The 26,136-nt window shown below is 36.2% G+C and overlaps 1 protein-coding gene across 4 annotated transcripts in view; it reads right to left on the reverse strand.

Moving 5' to 3' along the window:
• OPHN1 (oligophrenin 1) overlaps positions 1-26,136 on the reverse strand; it is a 287,931-nt gene that overhangs the window by 59,107 nt on the left and 202,688 nt on the right. For all 4 annotated transcript variants that reach the window (XM_080909908.1, XM_080909906.1, XM_080909905.1 and 1 more), the window contains 3 exons: positions 13,959-14,043; positions 10,492-10,550; positions 9,861-9,966 (listed from right to left, as the gene is read on the reverse strand). In XM_080909908.1, the coding sequence (XP_080766034.1) occupies positions 9,861-9,966; positions 10,492-10,550; positions 13,959-14,043 (250 nt within the window). The remainder of the gene's footprint in view (positions 1-9,860; positions 9,967-10,491; positions 10,551-13,958; positions 14,044-26,136) is intronic.

Genomic DNA, 26,136 nt, shown 5'->3' on the forward strand with positions numbered 1-26,136 from the left:
CAGCAACTTGTATCAGCTCAAAAGGGACCGTCTTGTCTGGCCTCAGTGGGAGAGGATGTGTCTAATCCTGTAGAGACTTGATGCTCAGGGTGGGGAGTCTGGGGGCACCTTCTCAGAGGTGAAAGGGAGGGGGATAAGAAGAAGTCTGGGAGGGGGTATTTGGGACATAAATAAATAAAATATTAATAATAAAAAGTAAAAAAAAGGAGGAGGAAGAAGGAAGAAGGCGAAAAGAGGAAGAAGAAACGACTACTCAACTATATGAGACCTGGTGTGTTCAAAGATCAAATTGACTCATTTCCTGGAATCAAGAAATTAATGTGAGTTACATAAAATTTAAAATTTGGGAGCTAAATCTGCTCCCCCAAATAGTCTAAGACAAATAAAACATACTTGTACTCTGAATATCATCCCCGGGCTATTCAGTTGAGTGAGACCTCTGGTTTGCAAAGATACCTGGCAGAAGAGCTGGAAGCTATTTCTGTGAACTTGTCGGTATCATTCAGCTTTAGGGTTCAGCGATTTTAAGAACGCGATGTACTTTGACTCTTAAATAAGGAGGCCACTTCCAATCATATCCTTAGTTCTATTACTAATGTACTATGTGGCTTTGTGCCTATCTTTCCCCATCCCTAAGAATCTGTTCTGTCATGTGTAAGGTGAAAAAGTTATTAGGTGATAGAAAGTGTATTTTAGTCTGCCAGGAAATGAATCTAAGAAAATCCTGCTCTCAAAAACAATTGGAAAGAGAGAGCCACACATTACGTGTCTCCTAAACCATCAATTATGTATATTCTCTCCTCATTGTAAAAATACACATACAAGTTGGGGGGGGGGAGTAGAATCAGAGCAAAGGGAGCATCTATACTCAACTCTCAACTACAAGAAACTTTACAAGACAAATAACTCTTTACCAAATAACAAGAAAAAGAAAGGTTATACAGAAAACCTACATATATATATATATATATATATATATATATATATGTGTGTGTGTGTGTACACACACACACACACACACACACACACACACATCAATCCTGAGCCTCTGTGTGCTTCAGAACATTTTATGGAATAAAATTTGAGAAACAATGCTATAGATCAAGCAGTAAAACCAAATCTCACTACCATGTGTTTTTCATGAACAAAGTTTTACTTGAACACAGCTTCTATTCATTTAAATACTTTCTATGGCTACTTCAAAGCTACACTTATAAGCCTGTGTAGATGGGTGGGGTCCAGGCTGTTCATATAATTAACAAAGCCTCATATATGTACTATCTAGCCAAAGTCTGCTAGAAGTTAGAAGCTTGAAAATCACTTCATCAGGTCGCTATGTACACATTCAAATTGGACCCTCATGTAAAGAAACAACATACTTGTAAGCCCTACAAATTTGAACACAGAATACTATAATTACTTTTCCTTCAGCTATTATAATTTTATTATACATGTGCCTAGAAGAGTTCTCACCACTTAATGATAAAGTTGAAGCTGAAATACATACAAATTAAATAAATAGAGTGCCATGGATTTATTTTCAGAGATTATACAACAGGAAGGGGGAAACTGGGGTTATAGATAAAATAAGATACTCCTTTTTGTTTGGAAAAATACTATTTATTCACATGCTGCTGCAGTACTCCCCCATCCTCCTCCCGAGCTTTCAGTGGGGGGTGCCCCTGTGCTGGGAGACTGTTAGTACGTGGCCCACTGTGCAGGAAAGGAGTCCTGGGCCTAGGAAGGTGACTGGACTTTTAAGAACACAGACACATCAGGTGTTCTCATTCTAAACTCATGTGCATTCACGGTTCATGTGACCAGCTAAATAAGATAGCCTTAATAGCTAAATCTGGATGATAGGCACATAAGCATTCCTTTTGCTGTTTCCTTCATTTAGTTTTTGTATACACATACTAGAAGTCTTGCATAATACAAATTTATTCTAAAGGAAAAGCCATAACAGAGATAGTCAGTTCCCAAAATGATCCGTCCCTGTCCCTGCAAATGGTGCCCTCTTTTAAGGGTAGAGACCTTTTGCTTTCTCCATCAGTAGTATTTTATCTATAATTTATAAGATATACTTTAACATAGTACAATGTCCTAGACTTCTTCAATGCCACAATTAAAACCAAACCATTATGTAATGTAGCATTAAGAAAGAAAAATGATTTTCTTGTCAAATCATCATATACTATTTGAAAGCACTTTAAATACAAAAACTAAAAATGAATATAACTTAATGGCATCAGTGACATTATGCAAATAGAATAGCTATCAGCAGGTTGATACATACAGAATATGATAATTACATCAAAACTAATGGTAATTCAATAAACTGCTTATTTTAAAATGTTTCCAAAGTGTAGATAACAACTTGAAAAAAAAATGCCCTCAGAACCAATGAGAAAATTTGTCATAGGTTTTCTTTAGTTTGCATGGGTATTCTCATACATTTATAATTATATTATTATAATCAGGAATCTATGCATTTATGCTCTAAGAGCGACTAGTTGTATTTAAAAGACTAATAGAAATTTTTACCAACACCATCTCCAGTTAACATTGAATGCTTTTTCTAATTAGCATAACAAACAGTAAAAAAATTATTTTTCATGAGCCAGAAGTGAACAGGTATAGCTAACTATTGCCTGGGAATAACACACAGTCACACAGCCTCTGTGAGCAGATAGAAGACCATAGCACTGGATAATGTGAGGATCGCTAAAATGAATAAAGTAAAACTATGAATCTCCAGATGTTATGAAACAGAAGGTAATTATCTACTATTTGCTCTAGCGACAAATTAGTTAACTTGAATCAATTCAGTCTTTAAAGAGAAGAAAAGGACAAAAAGGATAGGTAGGATATATGATAATATAGCTAATATACTTAGACAAACACCTTTAAAGGGCAATTTTTAATGTCAACTAGGAACATGTTAATATAGTCTGGAAAGGCAGAAACTAGAAGAAGGTAAGTAGAAGATGCCAGGCATGGTGGTGCAGAACATTAACCCCAGAACTCAAGAGACAGAGCAAGAGGACTAGGGGTCTCTAGCCTTCCTCAGTTACATTTAAGTCTGCCAAGAATACCTGAGACTATCTCCGAACAGTAGGGAGGAAAGCTGAAGAATATAATTTCATATTATTAAAAAAATACAAATATGTTTATATGTAAACACATCGGCACAAAAGATTTAGAAAAATATGTATTATATTGTCAATGATGATTACAGAGTGAGAGAATAATGTAAGGTAATTTTTGTTTTGCTTTTCTGCACTTTCCAATTTCTATAGCACTGCTTCTGAAAATGGGTATTATTACAAAAATAAGAATCCAGTAAACCTAATAGCCTGAACCTTCCAAATGGCAGTACAGCCCACATCTCTCCCATTAGGTCATTTTATTGACTGACTCCAATTATGCATTTTCTCATTTGCCCAAGTAAAACTTTCACAACAGATGTTGTCAAAGCATCTGAAATTACAGAGAAAGCATCTGAAAATACAGAGAAATGGGACTTCATTGAGTTTATAGAACAAGCTGTACAACTCCCTTTGTGTCTGCTTACTGATAAACACATGTATGAATAGGAGAATTAGGCATGGCATTTTCTTCCATTGTAGTTTCTCACTAATGGTGAGATTGCTGGCGAGGAAAGCATTATGGATCTCCAGTCTCTAATTAATGAAAACTACAGGCACAAAAAAGAACTAGCTAACTGAGAACCCCAAACTGGTAGGGGGTCTATTTATTTTGCTTATTATTAACCTAGAAAATAGCTAAGAAGCAAGGATATATTACAATGGTACATAAATAATCATCATATACACTATCAAGCAACAACTGGCAAGCATAATTGCGTGCATTTTGAAAGCATGTGAAGTCTGTTTATCTCCATGTAAGTTTTCTAAACAGTACTAACCTTTTAAAATTTACATTGTCCAAATATATAGTTATAAAGGTTTTAAACATGTACAATTTTGGACATAGTTACTGTCAGAACTAATCCTGCGTAGCAACTGTTGGGAGGAGAAACAGCTAGAATTGTAAAGATCACCTGGGGGTTTCCGCCATGCCATTTCCATGGAGTATTAACTAAGTACTAGCAGCATGTCATAGCCTTAGGACACATGTGGAGTAAAGGGGGGGGGGGGAAATGGACAAAGCCCACTAAACTGGCATTTGTATCACATTTCTCTTTCCACCTCCCCCCTTCCCTCCCTCCTTCTCTGTCTCTTTCCCTTGCTAAATCCTTAGCACTATAATATGAGGTATGTTGTTTTGCAATGGGCATCCCCTCCCACTCTACTATGATCAAGTGATAGGCCAAAGGAAATATTTTCTCCCACAGGTTCTTTTGTTCAAGTATTTTGCCACAGTGATGAAAGACTAAGACCAAGTAATGTGTCCATTTGATCAGTCTACACTGAATGGAGCTTAAGTAATCAATATTTTGCCACATTTGCTTTCTCTAGTTTTTTTTTTCTAAGTCTCTGGAAGCAGATTGATTAATCCTTAAATTCTCAATATTCATATTCAAAGACAAAGTAAAACTTCCTAGAAGACATAACATTTTCATGTATAAGAAAATTGGCAATAATTCCATACCATCTAATATCTACACCACACTCAAATTTTCTCAAGTGTCAAAGGAAAAAAGTTTTTAAAAATAAGTTTTCACATGGAGTTAAAAGTCTATGCACTTTGTCTTCTTCATAGAATCCTACCTAGTTCCCATGACACTGAAGAGGTTTTTTTTTTTTTTTTTGATAAATCAAAGCCAATAGTCTTATAGAATGTCATACCTTCTCTATATTTGTAACCTATTGTCTCTTAGTTTGAACGTGTTACACATTTTATTTTATGCTTTATACTTCACACTTTCATATTTAAAAGCATGTAGTGGCAACTCACATCATTATTGGTTATGCTAACATTGATTACTGATTTACGGCAGTATCAGTCACACAGCCACATTGTAAAGATGTACAATGTCCATTTATAATTAGTAGCCTGAGACAATACATTGAAATGACCGCTTGTCACACAATACTACTTTGGTTGTGATCAGTACTTAAAACAGGGTAGTGCAGTTGTAAGCTCATGATTTTGCTGTCATTCCCACATTCATTAGATGTTGTTCTTCTAAATAAAGAGCCCTTTCTCTCTTTACCAGCTCCCACAGAAGTTCCTGATTCTCCAATGTGTTATTAGGTAATATTGATGTTCATGTTCCCCCAATTGTCATTAATATCACCATTGAGAAAATTTCATTCTTTGTTCTATAATTTACCCAAGAATCACCATGTGTTTCTTAGCCCCAGATATGGAATGGCTACTTTTCTAAGCCCCTCTGTTCTCCTTTAAAGGGGAATATTATTTGGAAACAAAGAACTGGGAATTAGGTGTACTCTTTTAAGGGAAGAATCATTTCAAGGTTGGAAAAGATAGTTTTGTTTTACTTTGAATAATGAATCCAAAGTAAAGGGGGAAGATGTTCCACTTTAACTTTAATATTGCAAAAACTCCTGTCCTCATTATTAACTTTGTACCCAATTTTCCTTTTCTTACACCATGAATCTTAGCTTATGTTAAATTTGTGTAAGAACATATATAAATATGTATGCACATATAGTTGTTTCTTCCTTGTAAAATATATGTATTTTAGAACATATTTATATAACTACTAATAAACCTATTGGATGATGCTTAAAATGTGGCCCTTCTTGTTTATCAAGGCTGTTTCATTAAGGATGAGGCAGAGGCATGTGCTGACACCTTTGTTCAAATAGCTGCTTTCTCTGTGTGCTTCTATTATTAAGTTGATAAGCATTCATCTGTTTATTCAGTATACTGGTTTAGGGTTCCTAATATTTGCTTTGTTTTAATTTTATTTTTGGATTTGTATAAATTAGTATTGATTTGAAATAAAAACTATATATCGGGTGACTTCAAGGAATCTAATTCGAGTTTTTTTTTTAAACCTTCATACCATTAATACCTTTCCCCATGTATAGCCATTTTCATAACTTGGTTGAGGTATATCTGCTATAAAGTTCCCCATTTGAAAAGGTAACAGTCAATGGTTTTTAGTATATTCATAGAGTAATGTAACTGTCACCAATGTCTAATTCCAGAAACTTCCATTATCCCATAAAGGAACACCACATCCAATACCAGTGATTCCTTATTAGTATGCAATACTTTGTCTGCCCATTTATATGGTGATGGGTAATTGGTTTATACCTTTGAATAACTATGGACAGTCCATTATAAATATCTGTAAAGTTCTGTCTGGACATCTGTTTTTAATTTATCATGGGTTTATATCTAGGAATTAGAATTCCTGTGTCATGTAGAACCCTATAATTAATTTTGGGAATAATTTTTGAGACAGGGTCTCTTTGTGTAGTGCTGGCTGCCCTGGAACTTGCTCTATAGACCAGGCTCACCTGGAACTCACAGAGATCCACGTGCCTCTGCCTCCAAGTGCTGGGAGTAAAAGTATTTTTCAAAATTGAATTGTGCTTCCTTTGACAAATTTTAACATGTTCTTATGTTTTCAATTTTCATCTGTTAGGAAAAAACACCTGAATATTATATTCCCTGATTTATGACTTAAGTCTTTTGTTGTTGTTACTTATCTTATAGCCTAATATGTATAATGCATCACATGGGAAAAAACGCATAGACATACTTATTCATTTTTATGATTACAGAATGCTATATGGTTGAATATATTCTTATTCTCATTGTTGGACATTTGTACTGTGTCTAATTTTTATTATTAAAATTATGCTGTACTGGCCAACACTGCACATATACTGTTTTGTATTTGTGGAAATACATTTTTAGAATAGAAACAAAAAAGCATGATTGGCAAAGTCTATATTAAGATGCATATATGTTAAATAGTTTTGAATCCCCCTCTCTAGGAACATACTGAATATTGCAATTAATCAGAGTATTTGTTTCCCATAATCGTGATAGAAAATGGGAACTGAAATTTGTAAGTGAGTAAGTAGCTCAGTACAAGTCTAACTTGTATTTTATTACTATGGGTGAAATTGAGTATTAAAGCCCCTCTCATTTAAGTATTTCCATTTCTATGATCCATATGTATGCACTTCATTTTGTTTCAATGATTTAGAAGACCAGGAATGCTGAAGTAAAGCAGGTAGATGGGAAGATAGAAATAGATATCCCATCACTCACTACCAGGAGGAATAATATCATGGGTCTTAGGGCTCTTGTCACACATTAAATTTTTTTTAGAAAGTCACAGCTAAAAGACTGCTTTAAGATCAGCTGATTCATATCCTTCTAATTCTACATTAACAAACTGAGGTCAAATAGTGGTAGGACTTATATCACATAACAAATTACTTTCACTAGAGCAATTTAATATTAATGTGCAAATGATTTCTTTGTTTATTTTTCTATTTTACTATGATTACATCAGAGTACATTTTGGAGAGAACATGACTCTTAATATTCTTTATTATCCTGTGCTACAGACATCAACAATCAACCAATCATATTTTTGTCATCCATGCATATTCTCTTTATCAGCACTGTCAATAGCTACTTGCTGTAGAAGTGTAAAATAATTTTAGAATGGACAAGCTGGGTAAGATTTCTGGAGATATATTATATCTGAAGAAGATCTGAGGTACAGATAGACTGCTCAAGATATACCACATTATCATCAAGGTGGCTTTCTTGGCTATCTCAGGAACACAGCTTCTTTATGATCTCAGAAAACACTTCCCAGAAGATTTCACCTCAGTGACACCGGTCTCTTCTTAATCACCACTAATTTCTTAGCTCCAGCTAACCAGCATCAATTGTCCCAGAAATTCCTTCTATTCTGGACTGTAAAGGTAGAACCATATGGCCAAAGCTGCTGTGTACTGATGCATGCAGGAGCTGGAACATGGCCCTCTTGTTCTATTACATTATCATCGGCTTTCTGTTTTCCAACTCCTTCACTGCCTAAGATTGGATGTCCTAGAATTTGCTCTGTAAACTGACCTTCGAAGTCAGAGATCTGCATGGCCCTGTCCCCTGAATGCTGAGATTAAAGGTGTGTACCACAATGCTACTATTCATCAAGATCAAAAGCCTAGCTCATCCATTTCTGAATTGTAGTTCATTCCAGATTGAAAGACCAAATGAAAGCAACAAGCAGATAATAATGCCTAGATATAACTATTCCTTGGTCAATGGCAAATGCATAAACAATAAGTTTAGTTGGGTAAGATTTTGTCCTAAAGTCACCACTCCCTTAATATCTTTATCTTCTTGAACACAGGACACAGTTTCACTGCACTTCCTGATTCCCTTTTATTACTTGACTCATACAGGGTTTTTTTTTTCTAAGCTTGATATACTTTATCACAATGCTCTTCATGAGACTAAACCACAGCAAAAGAGTCTAGACTCCTTTGTCAATGCAATTAATTTGACTATATTCACCTTAGCCTCAGGTAGACTCTACAGACAAGGGCAAAAAAAAAAAAAAAAAAAAAAAACAAATTCTTCACCAAAATATCACACAGTCTCTCCACCACATACTAAAATTCTTCTCTTCTGAAACTTCTAGAACCATGCTTCCATGGTTTAAATCACCTTCAGCACCACTGTCTTCCATATTCCTACAAGGATGTCCCATTAAGCCACACTTAAAGCATTCCACCACTTTCAAAATTCACAAAGTCCCAAAATCCACATTTTTTCAAACAAAAGCATAGTCATGCCTACCACAGCAGTACCCTAGTCCCTGGTACTAACTTCTGTCTTGGGGTTTCAATGCTGTGAAAAGACACCATCACCAATATTGGAACAACATTTAATTGGGGATGACTTAGAGGTTCAGAGGTTCAGTCCATTAGCATCAAGGTGGGAAGCTTAGCAGCATCCAGGCAGGCATGGTACAGGAGGAGCCAAGGGTTCTACATCTTCATCCAATAGAAACCCGGAACAGGTTTTCAGGCACACCCTCAAAGTGACACATTCCTTCTAATAAGGCCACACCTATTCCAACAAGGCCACACCTCCTAATAGTGCTACTTTCTGGGCCAAGCATACAGAAACCACCAGAGAGCATATGAACCTCTTCTATGTCTTCTGCTGTCTACCATACCAGGCCAGGTTGATCATTTTATCTATTTCTCTCTTCTTCCCTCCTTTCCTCCCTCTTTTTTCCATCCTTTCCTTTCTCTTTCTTTCCTTTCCTGCCTTACTACTTCTTTCTCTTCTTTCTTTCTTTTGGCAAAATCTCACTATGTAACATTCCAGTATGCCCTCAAACTGATAATCATTCTACACTATATTTCTAAATTCTAGGATTATAGATACACACACACACACACACACACACACATATACACACACACACAAATTGTGCCTTATAAAACTTTACATGTCTTAAGAGCTTACTATATGTTGTATGCTTTTTCCATGTTCATTTTTATCCATGATATTCCTACTTCATAATCATCAGTATGGTCATCATAGAGATAACACATAGAGGCTCAGAGAGGCCAGCTTGCTATTAAGTTGTAGAACTCGGATACAAAACTAGGCTTCTCTGACAGTAAAGTCCTTGTCTGGTCCTGGGGTACAACATGCTTACCATAATACTGCCTTTCAGCTGACAATTCTGAGGCCTGATGACTTTAGTTTACATAAATGGGTGAAGGCAAAATTGACTTGCTCAGAGAATATTTAAATGGACCAAGAAAAAGTTGGGGGATAGTGCTCAACGGATTGAAAGGCAGTTTTTCTTTAATCACATGGTGTGTGTCGCACCCTTAACAGAGACTCTTTCTGAAAACCCAGCAGTTACTTACTTTACCAAGTGTTTGATTAGAAGTTCCAGCATCTCCCGGTTCTTTTCTGGTAGCTTATATACTAGGGAGTGAATAGCCCCCAGACGGTAATCCAGGTTGTCAGATTCTGGCAGAGAATAAAGAGGGACCATTTAGCTATCAAGGGACTGGATTAAGGAAATTCACATGTCTACACACACACACACACACACACACACACAGGTATAGGTATAGAGATAGGAAGGAATTAAAAAGTGGGGGGCATGTCAAGACAGTGTCAAAGGCAGGCAGAACTACAGTCACAGCGGGCTGTCTTCAAAGACCCAAGCAGAGGCTGCAGTAAGAAACCTTTCAGCACCTACTATGTGTGAAATACTAAAGCTTTTGCCTTCCAAAATCAATCACCTGAAGAGCCCAGAAGTACATACCACATGCCCCAAGTTAACTAGTTTTCTTAAAACCATTCCCCTAACACTGGTTATAAAAATTATCTACCTCTGAAAGCTAGCAAGCAGAAATAGTCTCACTTGACAGTGGGCAAAATCAAAGTTGACTTTGAGAATTTTCCCCCATAGCAGTTTTTCTAGCTTATTGCTATGAATTTACTAAGAAACCAGGACAACACAATTGATCTAGTAACCCAAATACTTACTGGCAGCAGAGACGAGCTCTTTGTGGAGCTTATAAGTCATGACAGGTTCTGAGAGATTCCTAAAATGGATGGAGATCATCACGTTTTTGGAGGAAGGAGTAACCTTGGACTCAGTTCTAAGAGAAGTAAGACCCCACAACTCAGCCCGATTACACACATTTCATGGAAGCTTTATCCAAGTTTAACAGAAGATCTGCAAAAATATAGGCTGACACTCCTAGCAAACGTCTCCAGTTAGGTCCACACAGGGACAGGAAATGAAAACCAGTTTTCTGCCAATTCTCAAACAGACACACTCTAAACATCAGCATGTGCTTACAAGCTGATGGATCTAACGAATTTCCAGGGCACTTTCATACCTATTCTAGTTGATCCTTCCATCCTTTTGTTGAAGTAGAGGGGGATTGAAACTAAAAGATGAGTTATGAGATGGAGCTAAAACATGAGAAATCACTAACCATAAAAGCAGAAGCTTAGATAAGATCATATGATGAGATTTTGTACACATTTCCAGCCAGGTTTCTATAGAAAATAGTGTACATGACATTTCTACTTCTTAGTTCTGGAATCCCATGGTTTACTCTCTTAATCCATTAGATTCTGATTCACCCTAACTGCTCCAAGGAAACTGTTCTTACCAGTAACATCATTGACTGCCTTGGTGCTGCACACACAGGCAACTCTCATTCTTTACCTTACTTGAGCTCCTTGTGGCATATGTGGTTGTTAACAAGCCTCACTGAGACATACCTCTTGGATTCTGCTGAATCACTTGATTTTGGTTTTTCTTTCAACCACTTTGGCCTTTCTTGCCCTTCTTCTCTGGGAATTTATTATGGCTCCTTTCCCTTTTTACAATACCAGAGAGCTAGAAAACTCAAATATCTATAGACACTAGAAAATTTTCATACTGCACACACGTCATGTGTAACTGGCATTTTCATGACTGTGTCTTCATTTTTCTACTAACAGCAGCCACATTGGCTTCTATAAATAAACACATGAGCTCATGAGTCAGGCCTCTCCCTCAAAAAGGAAAATGAATAGTTTTATATGAAATACACTCATTTTCATATTTTGTTCATTGGCTTGATTCTCTCAGTGGTATCAACCAGGACACAATAGAGAGATGTCATATAACTTTGTGTTGCTTTTTTGCTGACAGTCTGCTATCTTTCCTGGAGCAGAGGGGCATCTGTTCTTGTAGACTTAAGCACCAGCACAATTATGATTTCCACTGCTGCCACTCAAAGGCCCCAAAAGATAATTTCTTAATAAACATTATTTTCCCATGGCCAATCCAGATGTTCCTATGGTCTAGCACATTCACGTTCTTGCAGATTGATTCCTACTCTGTCTGTTAGCCCAGACTAGATTACTTCCTCCCTCTCTCCCTCATGATCATACACAACTGGTGAGAGAACAAGGGCTCCATATCATCTTTGTCCCTGATATGAATCTTTATCTAAATGAGATATGCATATGCATACAATGTTACCCTTCATGTTCTTACTGTCACTTCCCTGCCATGAGCCAAAGTAAATTCTCCTTACTTAAGAACTAAACTTAAGTAAATCAATAGTAATGACAAGCTAGTGTATATCACAGCCCCAGTGATGCTCAACTCTTACTAAATGTGAGACCTTCTATCCCTCTTTTTTAAAAAAAATAAAGTTGTAAGAGAGAATAAATAAATAAATAAATAAATAAATAAATAAATAAATAAACAAATAAGTAAATAAATAAAAAGAATTGAGCTGGAAAGGGTTTAAATTGGAGAAAGCCTTTGAAGCACATCTTTGAAAATACTAACTTCTTTCAAGGAGAATATGGACAATACATCAGTTAGTCACCAACAACTCTCATTATCCCACATCTCTGGAAATCATTCATATAAGACTGTTCCTCTCTTTTTTAAACTATCAACATAGTCCAAAGACATTGAAAAACAGGGACAGAGAAAGACACCCAAGGACAAGTAATATCTTAAAGCACAAATTGAAATTTTTAAAAATAACACAAATAACCACAATCATACTTTGTTGGGGAAGCAGAAACCTCAGTTTCCCAATCTGTAAAAAAGAGCATCACTGCCTGTGGTACACATATATTGGGACAAAAACTATCAATAGTGTCAATAGAAGCAACTAGCACACTGCCTAGCACACAGTAAGCCCTCCAACAGCATTTCCTTTCCCTTCTTTGGAAGACAGAGCAGACATGTTTCTGAAAAAAAGCATTCCTGTTTATATGAAACTAGAACTACACCAAGATGATGTTTTACTGGAAGGTTAACAGCAATGTTTGGAATAATGAGAATTTAAATACCTTTCTTAAAGCTAAAAGATCACAAAAACTGAAGACACTTGGGTCTCAAATATTTTAGGGCATAAAGAATGGTAATGAAAAACTGAAGGAAACACTTTGAATGTTAGCACACACCTCTAAGGCCAGCTATCCAGAGGAGAGGGAAGTGGATCTCTGTGAGTTGGAGCCAGCATGGTCTACAGAGGAAGTTTAAGGCCAGGCTACAAAGTGAGACTCTGCCTCAAAAGATTAATAGAATGTATATGCATATACATATGCATGTGTGTATATGTATGGAGTATTATAAAACACATATATGCATATTCAAATATATTTTAAATAGCATATACTTATGCCAATAAAAGGACTAATTTTATTGGCACTATATCCCCAAATTTTTCTATTAAGTTAATATTTTTCTTACTGCTGTTACTTCATTTATCTCTAACATGGTATTTTCTTCTATAATTCCATTTATATGGATTAAAACATGACAGCACAGTATAGCCTTCTTCTATTTCTGAGCTATATCTAAAAAAATGATAGTTTTAAAGCATAGTGTATTTTTTGAGTAACAAATCTGATCTTCATACTTTCTGTATTAAATCCTCATATTAAAAAAATAGAGCTAAGATAATAGCCTTGTGGCAATTTTTGGTATTCACAGATCATTATGCTTAATATATACTCAACAAGAAATCTGTTTCCATGTTACGTTCTGTCCTACATGTACTTCATGCTTATGGTAACTAGTGGGATTTCAATGCATGCTATCAAACCTCTAAAAGAATTAAGTACTAACAAAAATATTCATATAGTGTTATGCCAAAATGCCTTTAAAAATCTGTATATGTATCCCTCTTTTTTAAAAAAATAAAGAGGTAAGAAAAAAATGTATGTTTTCTAGATCTTAAGCCGATGGCACATGACTATAATTATAGCATTCAGGAGGCTGAGCTGGGATAGTTATATCAATTTCCAGACCAGCCTGGGCTAGTTAGACTTAAAGACAAACAAACAAAAACTATATACATTCTTAGATCCTCTTTTATTTAGCAATCTTTTCCAACTTTCTGAACCTGAGACTATACTACAATCTCTATCCAGAAAAAAAATTCACCAGTGATGAAGAGCAAAAACCCAAATCAAGTAGAAAATACCTGAGGTAGAATTTTAAAGAGCTTGTGATTGTCTTAATGTCCCAGTCACTGTTATGAAAATCAATGTCCCCTGGACATTTTGAATCTAAGAGAAAAACAAACAAGAAGAACAGTTAGTCTTCCAACAAATTGTACCTGTTACCTTCATTTTAAAATGAAATATATTAATTAGAAGATGGTTACTCTATTACATTGAATTTTCAAGAGACCAATAGTTTGCAAAAAGAAGTCTATTCTACTTTCAAAACTTTAGTGTTTTGGCCCAGTATGTAAGAAGTTTGGAAATCGTCACATCTAGATGCCCTATGAGGAAAAAAAAAATGCTGAAGGAACTAAACGATTCTGCAGATTACCAAAATTCTGCAATGGCAAAGACAACTGCCGTTGCTAAACTATGAAGACAAACAGCCTGATACAGAGTCAGCATGAGCTGGCAGAAGCTCCAGAGTAGAAACACCATGGAAACCAGTATCAACACAGGAAAACTAATCTGTAAATGACAAAACTTGCTAAGACTCTATATATTTGAGTTTCAGAGGCAAAAGTGACTGAGTGCTCAAATCCCATTAAGAAACCTTGTGGGTTTGGGTGCTCCCTTAATTTTACATTAAGAACGCTATCAGTTTTCCAGAGTAGACATCTAAGAGCAAAAAACCAAACAAAATAAGACAAAACAACAACAACAAAATAACACCACTTATTCATGATCCTAGTAAAGGTGAAAGAAAAGTAGCCATGTGCCTAGAGCTTTGAGGCCTTAACAGAAACTATTTTACCATACTCTTACTCCTACACTTTTACCACAATTTGACGGAACTGGCTAGTTGAAGAAAATTTTGAATTCTACACCCAGTCAATCTCTCCTAAAAGGGGTTATCAAAAATCAAAAATAAACTGAGAGGCAACTGGGAAAGGTCACAGGCCAGTGGAATAATGCACTAGAAGACAAAGAATCTCCAAGGGTTATGGATGTCTGGAAGGAGAACTCTCATTCAGTATAAAGGGATTACAAAATGGTCCAGCCACTATGGAAATCAGTGCAAAGGATCCTCAAAAGGTTAAACATATACCCAGCATATGACTCATCTAAATCACCCCTCAGCATATAGCCAAAGGACCCAACACCCTACTCCACAGATTCTTACTCAGCCAAGCTTATTGTTGCTCTATTCACAACAACTAGGAAATAACAATCTAGATGTCCTTAAACTAACAAATGGGTGGTAAAAACATGGCACATATATACTATGAATACTATTCAACTAAAAAGAAAAAGGAAATTTGCAGGTGAATGGATAGAACTAGAAGAATCATACTGAGTAGTATCATCCAAACTCACAAAGACAACTATCACATATTCTCTCTCATCTGAGGTTCCTAGCTCCAAATATTTAGAATTGATACATAAACAGGATCCAGCATTTTGCTGCATACAGAAAACTCATCTCAGAGACAAAGACAGACACTACCTCAGAGAAAAAGGCTGGGGAAAAAAACATTCTAAGCAAATGGTCCCAAGAAGCAAGCTGGAGTAGCCATTCTAATATTGAATAAAATAGATTTTCAACTAAAAGTTATCAAAAAAAGATAAGGAAAGATACTTTATACTCATCACAGAAAAATATCTATCAAGATGAACTCTCAATCTTGAACATCTAGCTCCAAATACAAGGGCACCCATATTCATAAAAGAAATCCTACTAAAGCTCAAAAAATACATTGCACCCCACACAATAAAAGTGGGAGACCTCAACACCCCACTCTAACCAATGGACAGATCATGGAAACAGAAACTGAACAAGGACGCAGTGAAACTAGCAGAGGTTATGAACCAATTGGAATTAATAGACATCTACAGAACATTTCATTCTAAAACAAAAGGATACACCTTCTTTTCAGCACCTCATGTCACCTTCTCCAAAATTGACCACATAATTGGTCACAAAACAAGCCTCAACAGATATACGAAGATTGAAATACTCCCAGGCATCCATCCTATCAGATCACTATGGACTAAGGCTGGTCTTTAATAACAACAAAGACAACAAAAAGCCCACATACACATGGAAGCTAAACAATGTGTTACTCAATGATAACATGGTCAAGGAAGAAATAAAGAAAGAAATTAAGGATTTTTTAGAATTTAATGAAAATGAAAGCACAACATACCCAAACCTATGGGATTCAATTAAAGCAATGCTAAGAGAGAAACTCATAGGTCTGAGTGCATCCAAAAAGAAACTGGAGAGAGCATACAACTAGAAGCTTGACAGCACAGATGAAAGTTCTGGAAAAAATGAAGTAGATACACCCAAGAGGAGTAGAGGCAGGAAATAATCAAACTCAGAGCAGAAATCAACCAAATAGAAACAAAAAGAACTATACAAAGAATCAACAAACCCAGGAGCTGGTTCTTTGAGAAAATAAATAAGATCAACAAACTCTTAGCTAGACTAACTAGAGAGTATCCAAATTAACAAAATCAGAACAGAAAGGGGAGACATAACAACAGAAACTGAGGTAATTCAAGAAATCATCAGATCCTACACCAAAAGTCTATACTCAAGAAAACTGGAAAATCTAGAGAAAATGGATAAATTTCTAGACAGATACCAGATACCAAAGTTTAATCAGGATCAGATAAACCATCTAAACAGTCCCATAACACTTAAAGAAATAGAATCGGTCATCAAAATCCTCACAAACAAAAAAAAAAGTCCAGGACCAGATGGGTTCAGTGCAGAATTCTATCAGACTTTCATAGAATACCTAATACCAATACTCTACAAATAATTCCACAAAATAGAAAGAGAAGGAACACTACCCAACTTGTTCTTAGAAGCCACAATTACACTCATACTTAAACCACACAAAGACCCTACAAAGAAAGTGAACTTCAGGCCAATTTCCCTCATGAACACTGATTCAAAAATATCCAATAAAATTCTTTCAAACCGAATCTAAGAACACATCAAAATGATCATTCACTATGATCAAGTGGGCTTCATCCCAGGGATGCAGGGATGGTTCAATATACAGAAATCCATCAACATAATCCACTATATAAACAAACTCAAAGAAAAAATCACATGATCATCTCACTAGATGCTGAGAAAGCATTTGACAAAATTCAACACCCCTTCATGCTAAAAGTCTTGGAAAGATCAGGAATCCAAGGCCCATACCTAAACATAGTCAAAGCAATATACAGCAAACCAGTAGCCAACATCAAATCAAATGGTGAGAAACTTGAAGCAATCCCAATAAAATCAGGGACTACACAAGGATACCCACTCTCCCCCTACCTATTAAATATAGTACTGGAAGTCCTAGCCAGAGCAATCAGAAACCAAATGAAGTCAACGAGATACAAATCAGAAAGAAAGAAGTAAAAAAAAAAAATCACTATTTGTTGATGATATAATAGTTAAGTGGCTCCAAAAATTTCACCAGAGAATTCCTACAGCTGATAAAAACCTTCAGCAGATGATATGATAGTATACTTAAGTAACCCCAAAATTCCATCAGACAACTTTTACAACTGATAAACAACTTCAGCAAAGTGACTGGATATAAAATTAACTCAAACAAATCAGTAGCCTTCCTCTACTCAAAGGATAACCATGCTGAGAAAGGAATTAGTGAACAGATACCATTGAGGATATTCACAAACAACATAAAATACCTTGGTGTGACCCTAACTAAGCAAGTAAAAGATCTGTATGACAAGAACTTCAAATCACTGAAGAAGGAAATTGAAGATCTCAGAAGATGGATGCTCATGGATTGAAAGGATCAACATGGTAAAAATGGACATCTTACCAAAAGGAATCTACAAATTCAATTCAATCCCCATCAAAATTCCAACTCAATTCTTCATGGAGTTGGAAAGAGCAATTTGCAAATTCATCTGGAATAACAAAAAACCTAGGATAGCCAAATCTATTCTCAACAGCAAAAAACTTTTGGGGCAATCACCATCCCTGATCTCAAGCTATATTACAAAGCTACTGTGGTAAAAACCACATGCTATTGGTACAAAGATAGGCAGGTAGATGAAGGAACAAAATTCAAGACCCAGAAATAAACTCTCACATCTATGGTCACTTGATTTTTGACAAAGGAGCTGAAAACATTCAATGGAAAAAGGACAGGCTCTTCAACAAATGGTATTGGTTCAACTGGCAGTAAGCATGCAGAAGAAGGCAAATTGAACCTTTCACATCTCCTTGTACAAACACAAGTCCAAGTGGATCAGAGATATCCACATAAAATCAGGTATACTGAAAGGAATAGAACAAAAAGTGGGGAAAGAGCTTAGAACACACAGCAACAGTGGAAAATTTCCAGAACAGAACACCAATGGCCTGTGCTCTAAGATCAAGAATCTACAAATGGGACCTCTTGAAATTGCAAAGTTTCTGTAAGGACACTGTTAAAAAAACAAAATGGCAGCCAACAGACTGGGAAAGGATCTTTACCAATCCCACATCTGGTAGAGGACCAATATCTAATATATACAAAGAACTCAAGAAATTAGACTACAGAGAATCAAATAATCCTATTAAAAATGATGTACAGAGTTAAACAAATAATTCTCAACTGAGGAATACTGAATGGACAAGAAGCACCTAAAGAAATGCTCAGCACCCCTAGTCATCAGGGAGATGTGAATCAAAACAACCCTGAGATTCCACCTCACACCAGTCAGAAAGGCTAAGGTCAAAACTCAGATGATAGCAGATGCTGGTGAGGATTTGGAGAAAGAGAAATACAAATTCTCCAATATTGGTGGAATTGTAAGCAGGTACAACCACTCTGGAAATCAGTCTGGTGGTTCCTTAGAAAATTGGACATAGTACTACCTGAAATCCCTGCTATTCCACTCCTGGGCATATACCCAAAAGGTGCTCCAACATACAATAAAGACACATGCTCTACCATGTTTGTAGCAGCCTTATTTATAATAGCCAGAAGCTGGAAAGAACCCAGATTTCCTTCAACTGATGAATGGATACAGAAATTGTAGTACATTTACACAATGAAATACTACTCAGCTATTACAATGACTTTATGAAATTCCTAGGCAAATGGATGGAACTACAGAATATCATCCCGAGTGAGGTAACCCAGTCACAAAAGAGCTCACATAGTATACAGTCACTGATAATTGTATACTAGCCTCAGAAATCTCTGAATACCCAAGAAACAATTCACTGACCTTATTAAACTCAAAAAGAAGGAAGACCAAAATGTGGAAGCCTCTCCTTAGAAGGGAGAACAAAATACTCAAGGGAGGAGGTAGAGGATCAAGTGGATGAGCTGGGCTTAAAGAGGGGATCTTTCAGGGGCTGCCTCACCTGGGGTTCTACCCCATGATCAGCCACTGGGCCCAAAACACTATCTCTGATCCTGTGAGGTGCTTGCCAGCAGGAACCAGATAGGGGTGCCTCCTTACGGGTTTTTCCAGAGTCATGTAGCTGAGCAGTCTTGCAGCTAACCATCAGACAGAGTACAGGGACCCTTGTGAGGGTGCTGGTGTGTGTGTGTGGGGGGGATGGAGGATCTGAAGGGGGTTTTGGCCTCATGGGAAGAACAACACTGTTGACCAACCAAATCCTCCACAGCCCCAATGGACTAGATCACCAACCATCAAGCAAGCATTGAGAGGCAGATGTCTCCAGTTGCATATGTACTGGAGAATAGCAGTGTCTGGCAGTGAGAAGAGACCTTTGGTCCAGTGAGGGCACGTTTTCCCAATGTAGGAGAATGCCAAGGCTCTGAGGTGGAGGTGGTGATTGGGAGCTAGTGCACCCTTGTGAAGACAAGTATAGGGGGAGAGGAGAGGAAAGCAGGGTGGGCGAAGGGGATAACATTTTGAATGTAAATTCAGAGAGTATCTTAAAAAAACAAACAAGCATACCTTGGCGGTAAACAACAGCTCTCTAAAACTTAAGACCTGTTCAACAATAGGAAAATCATGCCTAACACCAAAAACCTGGTCAACTGCCCAAGATTAATAAAGTCATGGATCTTGAAGGAGAACCTACAAACCACCATTTCACTAGATCAGCATAATCCCTAACTATAGTAAAAAAATATTTGGCCTTATATCCACAAATGACTGTTGTCAGTACCCCTCCCAGCATCAAGGAAGTTTCTCTTTGCAACAGATGGAGTCCAGTGCAGAAAATACAATCAATCAAAATTCAGAGTTGTAGAACCTACTCCCAACTGACATTACACATCTACAATACAACTCCTGAACCCAAGACTCAGTGATCAGTTTGGGAGAAGGGATGAAACTATTTTAAGGGTTAAAAAATGCAAATGTGCTATGAGATTTCATCTCCTTGAAATATCGAGGCAATTTCAACAACATGGATATTTAAACAACATTTCAACAAGGAGACACAATAGATAAGCTAATGAACAAGGGAAAGCTCAGAAGGCCTTGACTCCTACACAAAGAACTGCTAAGAAATGCTGAAAGTAAAAAGAGAACCCCAATTGCTTTCCAATACCAAATGATCAGCCCTGAACACATGTAATGCTATATGAAGATTGGATTTACATTGTTTGGTTTTATATATATATATATATATATATATATATATGTATGTATGTATGTATGTATGTATGTGTGTGTCTATATGTGTGTGCTTCTGCACATATGTGTATATGTGTGTATGTGTTTGTGTCTGTAAATATGAACATATGCATGTAACAATAATTTAAGTAAGAGACCATTAATTTGAAAGAGAACAAGGGGGTGTATGAGAGAGATTGTAGCAGGAAAGGAAAGCAGAGAACGCTAAAATTATAATCTCCATATATTTTATGTTTGGTTCTATCCTAAGTCTCTTAACCATCCACCCTCCAGATCCAGGCCACCCAGACAGTGTTGGGCCTGGGTTTCAGCCTCAAGTTACATCAGTCATCGATTAGCCACCCCTACAAACTCTGAGCTATCAAAGCCCCAACACATCTTGCAGGCAGGACAGGTTGTGGGATGTAGGTTTTGTGCCTAAGCTGGTGCCTCAGAATTACCACTAATAGCCTAGCCAGTTTACAGAAGATTACCAGTTACCAGTTAAGGCTCCATACCCCTATTACTATGAGTACTGGTTAGTTTTCACTGTCAACTTGAGATGTATGTGTGTGTGTGTGTGTGTGTGTGTGTGTGTGTGTCCAAATGGAAATGTCACAATTTTCAAAACTCTAGATAAGATTGTCACTGCTTTTAGTATTTGTTCTCTTGCAGTGATCTTTTCTGTTATATCAAATTTAAATCTGTGAGTGGGTATGCTCTGTGTTCTCTTATCTTTTGAGGAGTCTCATGGAACAAAAACTATGGGTAAGTTTACAGAGTTCACTTGCAGGGAAATTCCTTTACCCTGGATTAGAACTGGAAAAGTCCTCTTTTACTGAAGAGATCTGTGTAAAATTCTGGAACTATCAAGTCCACTTCAGTAAACAAGATATTTTTGGTTTTGTCTCTTTTTTTTTTTTCTAGGCAGGGTTGTATTATGTGACCCTGGCTGCCCTGGAACTCTATGCAGACCAAGCTGACCTCAAACTCAGAGCTATGCCTTTGTCTGACTCCCAGGTGCTGAGGTTAAAGGAGGGCATCACTATGTCCAGCTAACAGCAATATATTTCAATATTTTGGAAGCCATACCTTATCTCTCACATATAACCCAACTACAAGGGGGGGCAAACGAACCAAACTCTGGCTATCAATAGAAACCTTAAAAATTATATGCTAAATATTTATGGTAATGTCTGTGTAGAATAGAAAGTATCTCAGAAGGATGCTCTAGAGCAAAAATTTCAAAAATGGTCATTGATAAAGGTAGATAACTGAATATGCTTAGGGTATGGGGAATCATAAAAATATAGCTAGTAACAACAAAACTAATTAAATTTCTTCAACTAAGGAAAATATTTAAAAAATTCTATCCAGAGATGAGACAACATGCGAGGATACAGTCACTAGCAGAAAGAGTAAAAAGATGAGCCAGTGCCAGGGTCACACCGAGAGTATCTGAAAAGAAAATGCTGGCAAGAGAATTACCTTTTATCTTTAATCATTGGAAAGTATTCATAATTTCTAGGTATAAAATCGGACAGTATGAGAACATGGCCCTGGACAAAGTTACAACATGACACAATTTCTTAGCATTAATTCATTTTATGAACATTTCAGTGTATTACAAGATTTTGCCTTGGAGACAAGCAACATGTTAATATAGCTTAATGACAAGCCATGATAAAAGTCTTAGCAAATCATAATCTGATTATCTCCCCATGCAACATATTACACATTCTATCACAACCAAGACTAGAGGAACTCAGGTAACTCTGCTAGGAGAAGTCTTTTGGAAGCTTGTGCCTCCTTTCTTCTGTATTCTACTGCATATACATTGCCTCTTTGCTAATTTTGGTTTGTCTTTTGGCTATAGTAAATTATAACCATGACCATGACTATATGCTAAATCTTGCCAGTTTCTCTATTTACCAAACCTGGAGGTAGATTTAGTGAACTTCAAGGCATATGAGAGAGGTATTTTTGAGACTTGGTGAGGAAAACATACAATTTCATTTTTAAATGTTGGGAAATTCAACTAACTAGGCATGTCATAGCATAGGCAATAATGACTCGGTGTAATGTACTAAATTCAACACTGAAATGACAAGATATAGGAAATAAATATGAAGAAAGTTTTTACAGATATATAGAAACATTTGAGTTATTAAAAGGAACTACAAGTTAGCATTTAAGTATTTGGAATTATAAAAAATAAAATGGAATCACTGGGAAATCAAAAATCAAATTATAACTAAAAAAGAAGGAAAATGGAAGAACTCCAAGTTAATTAAACACAAACTCAGAAATCTGAAGGGTTCACTCTCTTACTCTGGTATCTAAACTGCATTAAGACTAGTCTGACATCTAGAAACCACAATAAAACTGTGTCCACTGAAAAGAATAACGTCATTATTGACACATTTATTCAACACATACTAGGTAGTTATTCTGTTCCAAGGACTGTTTCAAGGAGCTAAGATTATACAGTAAATAAAATAAAATCTCTACCCTGGAAATTCAATATATGAGGCATTTTTTAACTCATAACTAAGTGGGTTCAAGGTCAACAGAAAAGCATGAAAGCCTTGATCTTGGCACAAGACACACAATGAATGTGGAACATCATATTTATTAGAAAGACACAATGCTTTCCAGGGTTTCTAACATAGTGCTGAGATAGCCAGCGGCAAATCTGAGAACAGCCTTCCACGATGAATAGAAGTGGTCAATTGGATTATGAAATAATTAGATCTAATCAGAACAAGATGAGTCTGTATGTGAGTCTATGAATCCACAAGAGGAATAAAAAACTTAATATAAGTATGATAGAAAACAAGGTCGTAAAGAAGTAACTGTAATGTGTATATATTGTCAAGAAGTTATGCAATGATTTTACAAAGGGAAGTAAGTACATAAAGGTTAATGAAAACCAGCTTACAGCTTGGTTAGAATCCAGATCACTCATCCTGAACTGCTATTGTATTAATAGCCTCCAGATACATGTGGAATAGATTCCAACCTGTTGACACAAAGACACTTCATTCTCTACCACAGAGAATACTTGCTTCCATAAATAGCAAGGTGGTAAAGATGGCATCTGGGTCAGACTCAATCTACAGACACATTTTGTTTGACTTATGATGGGTGTCTTATTAACCTGTAAAACATTTCAAACACGAGAAAAAAATTTAAAAACATGTGCTGATCATATATTCATAACCTATTTCTCCCAGACAGTTGTATAAAAAAAAGTAAAATGCTATAATTAAATTGATGCAGTCTAGGCATCAATTCTTTTCTACTCAATCACTATCAATAGTTAATAGAAATTTATTATTTATCATTCATGCGATGCACTACACACACATACATACACACACAAAATTTTGTTTGTTTCAAGTCTTTAAACTCTACCCAAATGGTAAAAAAAAAAAATGTATGAATCTTTCTGAAACTTTCTTTCATTACTCAAATTATGCTTTTGATATTATACATGTTTTGATATTTCCTACTTAAGTTCAGGGTTGGCAAATTACCACCCTTGAGCTAAGAATCAATTTGATTAAGCTTCATGGTTATCTAAAAAATCAATGTATTTTCTATAAATACAATTTCCGTTGCACTTTCCTGGAACCAGAGATCTCTAAGCAACTTGTTGTCTAAATGAGCTTCTCTACTGTTGACTTGAGCGAGTGACACCCCTCAGTAAGGCAATGCAAAGACCTAGAAAGGATTGGGGCTATGACTGTAAAGAAGACTGCCAGAACATACTCTATGGAAAAGAGGACAGAGAAGTCATTGACTCAAAATACCAGTGACAGAAGATAACAACTTGCAATGAGATTTAGGATGCCAATATAGAACATAAAGACTGGAATTCTGTCATTTGCAAGGACACAGGTGGATCATGTTAAGTAAAATTAAGTAACAGTTAAATATGTTTTCTCTTATATGTGTGGAGAGAGGGGAAATGAGAAGGCAACAGGGGAAAACAAATAATATATGTTTCCTCTCATATGTAGAAAAAAATAAATATGCAGAAAAGTCTTTTTGATAGGAAGAACAAGTAACAGTGAGGGGGACAAAGTGAAAAAAAAGCAATAGTAGATAATAAAATTATATGCATGCATGAAAACATCCTAATGAAACTCATTATTTGGTATGTCAACTGTTCTAGTGGGCTTTTTATTTGTGTGATAAATTACCCTGACCAAAAGCATCTTAAGAAGGAAAGAGATTATTTGACTTGCATTTCCAGGCAACAGCTCATCACTAAGGACATGAACTAGATGAAGCAAGTGTGGAAGCAGAAACCATAGAGAAATGTTGTTTACTAACTTGCCCACTCAACCTCACACTTAGGTACCTTTCTTATATAGCCTAGTCCCACCTTCCTAGGAATAGTGCCTAACACAATGATCTGGGCCCTACAAATAGAGTAACAATCTAGAAAATGTCCCAGACATGCCTCCAGAGAAGTCTTATCTAGGCTCTGCCTTTGTTGAGTTTCCCAAGTTTGTGTCAAGTTGACAATAAAAACCAACCTGTACACTAAAACTACATAATTGAAAAAAATGGATCAGGAGACACAGGATGTTAATGATACCTAATACGGATGAGAAAGGAAGAATTAGCCACTGGCTTGTATACCATCCCACACCAGGTCTGTTCTCTTTATCCACACTGGTTGTTGGGCCCCATTTGATTTGAGCACAAAGGACACTCAATTTTTACTTTAGTTTTTAGCTTATCAGGTTGTTATGTTCCCCAGTGCTGCCAATAGAAATCAAATGATTACAAAACTTAACCATTTCGGCCCCATTTGCCCCTGCTTAGCCTAGTTAAAAGCCTAGTCAAAGGTTTTTTTTTTTTTTCCCAGCAAGAGATTCATAAGCAATAATCCACATGTAAGAAGAAAATGAAAATTAAATGGTCTTGGCTCCTTAATGAAATGAATGAAAAGAGGGAAATTCATTTAAGTCTGTGTTAAATAAAATAGATATTTCAAATCCATTAATTGTAAGGGACACCTTATTCTTTTTTGTTTATTTGCTTGTTTGTTTTCTGAGAAAGGGTTTCTCTGTGTAACAGTCCTGGCTGTCCTGGAACTCTCTTTGTTGACCAGGCTAGTCTTGAACTCACAGAGATATCTCTGCCAGCCTTTGCCTCCTGAGTGCTAGGATTAAAGGTGTGTACTACTACCAACCATGTCAGGAACATCTTACTCTTAAGAATTTAAGTAGCTGAGATGAAACTCTCAGAGAAATACACAGTATGAAATAATATACAGAAACAAAGAGCTAATATCCACTGTACACAGTAGGAATAATGTTCAGGTCACCTGATACTTTATATAGGCTTCTTATATTTCTTTTAAAATCCAAATAAAATAGGATACAATACAGTGTATACCACAATCATATCTAAATTAAAGCAATCATAAATTCAAATTTTAATATTTCTAAAAGTGATTTGAATATTTTTATAGCATAAAATTTGTAATGAAACAATGAAATGTCTGAAACACTAAGCACAATGAGGCCTTGTGGCTACTTGGCACATTCCTCAAATCCAGGAATACTATTG

The sequence above is a fragment of the Micromys minutus genome, assembly GCF_963924665.1.
Source record: "Micromys minutus genome assembly, chromosome: X".
NCBI classification, from domain to species: domain Eukaryota; kingdom Metazoa; phylum Chordata; class Mammalia; order Rodentia; family Muridae; genus Micromys; species Micromys minutus.